Consider the following 8,912-nt stretch of genomic DNA (forward strand, 5'->3'; position numbering starts at 1 on the left):
CCACTTGACAACTACATTAAAGACTATTAGCACCACTATGAGTGACAAATACTAGACTTGTTTTATATATACAGTATATTTTTTTAAAACTCAGGTCGATGTTTTGAGTTCAGTGTTATGAGAACAACAACATGTGTTTCTGTGTCATGGGAAAAAGCATAGGAAAACTTGTGTTGAAAACACTTCAGTAATTGATAAGAGACCAGCAGTTTGTCTTTCATTGACCCAGCTTTAGTCATCCAAAAACTGGATGCTTTTATGACTGCATTACACTGAACTTTGTCCTAGAGCATGTTCAGCCTTCCTATATTAGCTCAGTGCGACTTCCAAGTCAATCTAAAGTCTGTTTCGTTTTAACAGGACACTCACTGAAGGAATTCCTCTCTTTTGAAGCATTCACAGGATTTCAGTATGAAAAAATTTACGAGCCGAACCACCAAAAATGTCCTTGTGGTTTCATTTGGATTTCTGCTCTTATTCACAGCATATGGGGGGCTGCAGAGTTTACAGGTAACAAATAGAAATCAGAGATAACAGAATGCGTTACTTGTGTTCCTCATTTGTTTGTCAGTTTGGACAAAGTTTGATAATGTAATTTCAGTGACATAATGATGTAAACATCTTTTTATTGATAACGCATCTCTATTCAAATTCTTGCAGAACTCTAAATTGTTTAGCATGATGGTAAATGACAGCGTTGTTGGTTAAAGCAAAAATAAATAAATGTACATACTGTACAGATAAATATCTACACAAATGTACTTACAACATGATTCTTTGTAGTTGCTCAGAAAAGGTGCAAAGCAGATAATTAATTTAACATAAATAAAAGTTTAAAAAGTTAGATGGGAGACAAGATTAAAATAGTGAATCAAGTAAAAAAAAAAAAAAAAGCTATTAAAAGCTGTCCTTTAAAACCATAATGATTGATGTAAAGCATTTTTGTGGGAAGTCGTGGCCTAATGGTTAGAGAGTCGGACTCGTAACCCAAAGGTTGCGGGTTCGAGTCTCGTACCGGCAGGGATTGTAGGTGGGGGGATTTCAAATCTTCCTACAGAACAGTTACCTTAATGAAGAAACACTCTTACACTGATTAGTTACGTAAATGACGGTATTGATTTGTGGGTGTATTTATACTGACAGAGGCATGTTTGTACGTTACAGAGCAGCCTCAATGCCGAGAATGGAATGGGCGTTATTTCGCTCAGTGTCATTTATGGAGCCATTATTTTGTCCTCAATGTTTCTGCCTCCGATAATGATCAAAAATCTGGGCTGTAAATGGACCATCGTCCTTTCAATGGGCTGTTATGTGGCATATTCCTTTGGAAACCTTGCGCCGGGCTGGTGCGTGCATTTCTCTGCCGTTTGTACTTACTGATTTCTTGAACAATATAAACAACAATGTAAGCATATTTATCTACAGTATAAGTTCAAAATGGCATTATTCTTTGTGCAAGTGTGAGACAGTTTCAAATACTATAGGCATGAAAGGACTATTATGTGTTAAATACAAGATATATTTGTATTGTTATATATTTAATATTTTTATACTGTTCAAAAGTTTAGGATCAGTAAGATTTTTAATATATTTCAAAGAAGTCTTTCTCTCACCAAAGCTGCACTTATTTGATCAAAAATAACTGATTTCAGTTTAAATAAAATGTAATTTATTACTGTAATGCAAAGCTTAATTTTTCAGCATAATTTCTCCAGTCTTCAGTGTCAGATGATCCTTCAGAAATCATTCTAATATGCCCATTTCCTGCTCAAGAAACATTTCTTATTATTATCAATACTGGAAACAGCACTGTGTTGCTACTTACTGATCCCAAACACTTCATTTCAACATTTAAGAGCTGAAGGTTGTGTTAGAACTTCAGTTAAGTTAGAAAGCACCTCTCTGAAATCATTTTTGTCTGCAGGCCAAGTCTGATGACCACCTCTGCCATTCTGGGTATGGGAGGTTCACCGCTGTGGTCTGCAAAATGCACCTATCTCACAATAAGTGGAAACAGACGAAGCCAGAAAATCAACAAGAAAGGCCAGGATCTCATCAACCAATATTTTGGCATCTTTTTCTTCATTTTTCAGTCATCAGCGGTATGGGGAAACCTCATGTCATCTCTGATATTTGGCCAGGATACTAGCATAGGTACAGTTGGATTAAATACTTTGTCAGTGTCTTTATTATTTTGATTCATTTATTTTTTTGGTGACTGTAAATACACTGAGCGTTTATTCATTTCTAGAAGTCCCTGAGGAGAACCTGCAGTTCTGTGGTGCCACATCATGCGTTGAAAATTTCACAGTCGCAAACTCAACCCTTCCAGCAAGACACCTAGTGAACACACTACTAGGTTGCTACATTGGTGGGTAACAATCATTCATATTTGTGTCCAAAAACTAGTTTAGTGAACTGTTGAATAACTTCATTCATACAATCCACTAAAATATCTAGCTTTGAATGTCAGATTACTCCTCTTCTATTAAAGTAAACATAAAAATACAGTTATTAGTGGTGTTTAAAATTAGAGATCTGAAAAAACCCTAATTATTTAACTTCAGTACATAAGTCATCCACCAAGAACAGCCTAGCAAGCGCTTAGCAATGGACAAGCACCATTTACATTTCTTTCAGAAAATATACAAATCTAGTTTTCATTCATTTCCATTAAGACTGTCTAACCTAGTGGTTCCTGGTCCCTGCAGGTGTGGGAGTTCTGGCCATCATTTTTGTGGCGGTGTTCCTGGACAACATCGACCGAGATCTGGCCAGAGAATTTCGTAAGACCAAGGGCAACCAATCGTTTTGCAGCACCTTTCTGGCTACCTTCAAGCTCTTGAGAGATCCTAGATTGTTGCTTCTCATCCCACTGACCATGTACAGTGGGTTTGAGCAAAGTTTCCTTTCTGGCGAATACACAAAGGTACACCATCACGTCTCGAACATTTTGGGGACTTTTATTATTTATTTATTACTATTTTTAATGAACCATAAAGAAATAGAACAGTGAAGGAAATTCTAGTTGACAAGCAATCATTTTGAACTATTTGCAAATGATATTTTAAAGTATGCACACTTGTATGCCTCATACTGTGTGTCGAAACCACAACACGTTTCTTGTCTCATCAAATTCAGTTAGGAATTACATGAATCATGTAAATGATACCATATTTGAGAAAGAACGTCGAGTAGTTTGCATCACTGTGTATTACTGTCGTTAGTTTAACATTTTAGTGTTAAACAGTTGTCAAATATTAAATGTAGGGCTGTCATCGTTAACGCGTTAACGCATGCAATTAATTTTACAATCCTTAACGCGTTAAAATTATTTAACGCAATTAACGCAAAATTACTGAAGCACAACTTATATTCTAACCCTTTAACCCAATTTTGCTTCTCTGCTTGCGATCAGATCATTTTAAGCTGCTAAACTCAGGGAAAGTTTTCAGTCCAATGATCCAGTAAGCGAATGCATTCAAACAGTCCGTCAAAAACAGCGCTAATACCAGGCTGATTACATCAGAGATTGCAGAGAGAACAGAGACTCACGTTGCGTTTTAAGTGAATTATTCATTCCAGTGTGTTTGTCTGTCATATTCTGTGACTGTCTCTGACAAGCGCGAGTCCTTACACATAGGCTACTATAAAATTCTGATTTTTTTTTCTTTCGTATGTGCTTATATGGGCTCCTTATATCATTTGGTTCTTTGGTGTCCTTTTGGAGTTTCTAAGTGTCCTTTTTTGGAAACATCTAAATTTATCTTGAAAAAATCTTGCAAGAAAATATAGATTTTTGAGAATCACCCTTCAGTCTTTTGGTTTACTTTGCTGGATATAGCAAATGACTTGTTCGGCATTGCTGGGAACGCCCACAAAAACGTCATAACCGTTTATGCCATGGGGGAAAACAAACCATTCGAGTTAATGCGCAGAGCACAATCCCTTATGAAAATTAGCAATGGTACTACTATAATAAAAGTATAGTAGGCTAATCATTTTTTTGGGGGCGTTTTTATTACCAATTGTAGCCTATAACCACAGTTTTACTACAAATAGGGGAGCGCGGGGCTGGTTATATGGGGCTTACAGTAACCCTCCTTCGCATCGCAATCAAATAAATCTCACTCCCTGATATTTTGTGATGTCATAATCTATTAAAACATTTATTTCATATTATTATACACAATCCCTTATGAAAATTAGCAATGGTACTACTATAATAAAAGTATAGTAGGCTAATCATTTTTTTGGGGGCGTTTTTATTACCAATTGTAGCCTATAACCACAGTTTTACTACAAATAGGGGAGCGCGGGGCACAAAGTAATGCGGGGTAAGTTATAACACACGTGGTTTAAGTATTTCCACACATGCTACACTGTAAAAAAAATCCGTTTAATTTATGGTAAAATACCGGCAGCTATGGTTGCCAGAACTTTACCGTGAAAAATACGGTAGCATCATTTTAGGTTTTACAGAACTGTTTAAATTTACAGTGAAAAACCGTATTTCATTAATGGATACAATGTTAATATGCAAACCTTTGAGTTAACTCATTTTATTTGCAGAAACCGACTGCACTTAATTTGGCCAATTGGCATTTGTTTATAAACTAATACTTATAATGTTTAAGTAATGCAAGCATATTGATATTGAGAACTATTTTGCTTAAGTCCATGAAGAAAAACCTACTTATTTATGCAAAGTCATTAAAAGCATCAATTCAACTCAAATCACTTGCAGATAACAGCAGCACACATACATGTGTGATTGAAATTATCGAAGATTCACACTGCATCAGTAACTACACAGTTACTGCCTTTAAATAAAGCAACACCTGACTGTCTGGCATCTTCAATATTCCTGCTTTGGAGCGATCGAATTTAGATGATGATATATGTGTTTTCCAAAACTCATAAGATTGCTTTATAAACTGGTGAGCTGCCTCTGTAGGCACACTCCTGATGTTCCAGAAGGTAGTCAGCATGAATATGAAACATTTCAGAATGCATTGCAACAAGCTCAGTAAAAGAAATAAAATAAACATGGCACGCAATGTGAGAGAAATGTTGATTAGAAATATAAATAATTAAATACTGAAAAGTAGCAGTAAAATGTGATTCATTTCAGAGAGGCTCATTTTCCTATATTTGTGTGCCTGTGTATTTTTATGCTTATTAGAGTAAGTTGTTAGTTTAGTAATATGCTAATATTAAATTCTTGCATCAGCACCATGCTTCCGAAGTTCAGTTTGAGGAGTACATGGAAAAGTAGTTTACATATAAAAGTTTACATATGTAACATGAGAATTTTAAGGGCAGTTATGTTATTGTTTTTAAACAAGAATCATGCCTAATGAATTATGTATGTTTTTTTTTTTTTTTTTTTTTTTACTCAAATAGTTCGTGTGTAGAATGCAGTTGTTAACAGAGGTCTGCAAGCCCGTCGGGTCCCAGAGCATCAGGGAGAAGTGGGGAGTTACTAAAAGTTCCCAATGCTTCGGGAAAAGCTGCATTTTGGAAGAGTTTTGATTTGATTACCACAGCAAACAGTGAGTCAATCAGTGTAGAATCTGCAAACATATCCTTGCACATGACAGCAAAAAACGCACACAATAGGCTAAAGAATGCCGCAAAGATGAAGATGACGATCCTGACTCGCCATCTCCTCATTGAACGCGCCTTTAGAAAGAATTGTGAGGCGCTCCTGGCCGAAATTGCAGAAAGCGCATCTTTATTTTAAAAAAGCACAACGTTTTGTTGATATTGTGAGTGCACACAAATAAAAGTAGACCCTTTACAGTCCCGAGTGATATATTCCTCTTACCTTTATGAACAAAAATGATGGTATATTTTAAGTTGTTTCCAATGCAAGTGATCGCGCCTGGGCCTCCATGTCCTGTAAAGCGCACTTTAGCTCTCCACACAAATGATTAGATATGCATCTAATAGCGCACATTTTTATAGGTTAAACATTTAAACATTTAAACCTTGTGATATGCTTGAACTGTTTTATATCTATACACTGTAAAAAAATCCGTTAAATTTATGGTAAAATACCGGCAGCTATGGTTGCCAGAACTTTACCGTGAAAAATACGGTAGCATCATTTTAGGTTTTACAGAACTGTTTAAATTTACAGTGAAGAACTGTATTTCATAAACTGATACAATGTTAATATGCAAACCTTTGAGTTAACTTATTTTATTTGCAGAAACCGACTGCACTTAATTTGGCCAATTGGCATTTGTTTATAAACTAATATTTATAATGTTTAAGTAACACAAGCATATTGGTCTTAAGAACTATTTTGTTTAAGTCCATGAAGAAAAATCTACTGACTTATGCAAAGTAATTAAAAGCATCAACTCAACTCAAATCTCTTGCAAATAACAGCAGCACACATTCATGTGTGATTGAAATTATTGGAGCGATTCACACTGCATCAGTAACTACACAGTTACTGCCTTTAAATAAAGCAACAAGCAGCATAACATTAGTCTTTCTTTGTCCGTCCTTGACTTAAACACAGGCTCTACTCTCCAGCACAATGGTAACCCACAAAACACAACAGGAAGTTGACTGTTAGGTTTTACAGTATTTTGCTGTTTTTTTTCTTGATTTTACGGTGAAATACCGGCAGCTGTGGTTGCCAGTAATCTACTGTTTTTTTTTACAGTTTGCATTCGTAAATTAAATTAACAGTATATTTCTGTTAAAAATAAATTTCACATACTTTTTCTTCATCTCACACATTTAACCCCTTTAATCCCACAGCAAAATCCTGAGTTTTAAAGAGCACTTCTATGTGTCCACACTACAGAGTGTTGAAGTGACACTGAAGCAGTGACGAAGTTAATGAGATAATTAAGTGAGGATTGAGCATTAGTGATGAACACCTGTTAACAAGCAGAATCACTGAAGGAAAGACAAACAAGAGCAGAGAAACACAACTTACAGCCAAAGCCAAAGATGAAATCTACTGAAAATAAAACATTAAATTGATCAAGATCTCAGCAGAGGAGGATTAAACAGCTCCACAAACAGCATCACCAGCTTCACATATTACTAACCAGTGTGACTTTATTTCTGTCGTATGTGTACAAAAGCTCTTATTGAGATTTTAGGTGTTGTACTTTCATTTGAAGTCACCATAATGGCGATCGGTGTTTGCTTTAGTTGGGCTCTTGAACCTTGACTTTTTAAAAATAGTTTTTCTTTGGTTGTTTAAATTAGCTGTGTTTATTTAACACAGTTTTTATAACAAAAAAAGCCAAAAAAATCTATAATCAGATAAAACTGGTGTTTGTGATGTCAAGACAATCATGAACTAGTCTGATTCACTGATCTCGCCTAATGTTTAATCTCTAATTAAGTGTGTAATATATAACTAATACTCTTGAGTTGCACCACTGATACTACCGCAATCATTGTGAAACATTCCTAAGCACAATATGCACAAATAAAAGCTTTGAGCTATGGCAGAACTTAAACACACACAGGCATCAAGAGTCAGCCTATGAATCTCAAGATTGGTGACAATCCAAAAAATTTTTTCATGCTGCAATGCATGCTGGGAGTTTTGTACTGGCACCCAGCATGCATTGCGGCATTATTATTTTTTTTATTATTAATAATAGTCACCATTGTTGAGATTCATGTGCTGATTCTTGATGTCTGTGTGTCTAAACGGTGCTGTAGCTCTAAAGGTTTTGTGCATAAAATGCTTTTAAATTTCTTCACAATAGTTTGTCAACATATCTTGTAGAGTCATAGTAATACCATAAACAAAAAAAAATATTCGATCTATATAATTAGACACTAATTGAGATCAGTGAATCAGATCATGAGACGACTATTTCATCATTATTAATAGTTATCAAAACCACTTCATTACAATTTCTCTCGGCTCTTCTTGTCATAACAAATGTGCTTCACACACACACACTCTAAAAAATGCTGGGTTGTTTCAACCCAACGTTGGGTCAAATATGGACTAACCCAGGGGTACTAGTCTGATTCACTGATCTCACCTAACGTTTAATCTCTTATTAAGTGTGTCACATATAACTAATACTCTTGAGTTGCACCACTGATACTACCGCAATCATTGTGAAACATTCCTAAGCACAATATACACAAATACAAGCTTTGAACTATGTCTGTGTGTCTAAACGGTGCTGTAGCTCTAAAGGTTTTGTGCATAAAATGTTTTTAAATTTCTTAATAGTTTGTCAACATATCTTATAGAGCCATATTAGCACCATAAACAAAAAAAAGTTAATCAACCCAGTGAATCAGATCATGAGACGAGTTCTCATCATTAATAGTTACCAAAACACTTCATTACAATTTCTCTCTGCTCTTCTTGTCATAACAAATATGCTTTACATACACACAAACTAACATTAAAGAGTCAAGGGTCAAGAGCCCAACTAAAGCAACCACTGATTGCCAAAATGGTGAGGCCAAACAAAACATTTTCAATGTAATATAAACCTTTGTTAATTCTCAAATAATTTTTGTAGATATATGACAGAAATAAAGTCAAACTGGTTAGTAATGAGTGAAGCTGCAATGCTGTTTGGGTAGTTGTTTAATCATCCTCTAATGAGATCTTGAGATATTTATTGTGTTTTATCTCAGTTGATTTCATCTAAGGCTGTGACTGGAAGTCAGTTCACTGCAAAAAATGGCTTATCTTACTTAGTATTTTTGTCTTGTTTCTAGTCAAACTTCATTTAACAGGTTTTTGCTGTGGTATTTCTACAGTCTTTTACCATTAAAATCACGATCATTTTTTTACAGTGTAGCATAACCAAATTTACAGCATTTGCTAGTTACTATATCAACATTATATAGAGAAAAAAAGTGCGCCAAAATTCAAAAGTCTTTTGAAGATATCGCTG

At 35.1% G+C, this 8,912-nt stretch overlaps 1 protein-coding gene across 1 annotated transcript in view; it reads left to right on the plus strand.

The window, feature by feature from the left end:
* Positions 1-411: 411 nt before the first annotated feature.
* Positions 412-8,912, plus strand: part of LOC107678861 (protein unc-93 homolog A) — an 11,479-nt gene continuing 2,978 nt past the window's right edge. Inside the window, exons 1-5 of the mRNA XM_016474286.1 lie at positions 412-510; positions 1,165-1,346; positions 1,925-2,154; positions 2,252-2,371; positions 2,712-2,929. Of these exons, the coding sequence (XP_016329772.1) occupies positions 412-510; positions 1,165-1,346; positions 1,925-2,154; positions 2,252-2,371; positions 2,712-2,929 (849 nt within the window). The remainder of the gene's footprint in view (positions 511-1,164; positions 1,347-1,924; positions 2,155-2,251; positions 2,372-2,711; positions 2,930-8,912) is intronic.

This window comes from Sinocyclocheilus anshuiensis, unplaced genomic scaffold (genome assembly GCF_001515605.1).
Source record: "Sinocyclocheilus anshuiensis isolate Anshui unplaced genomic scaffold, SAMN03320099.WGS_v1.1 scaffold1049, whole genome shotgun sequence".
NCBI lineage: Eukaryota > Metazoa > Chordata > Actinopteri > Cypriniformes > Cyprinidae > Sinocyclocheilus > Sinocyclocheilus anshuiensis.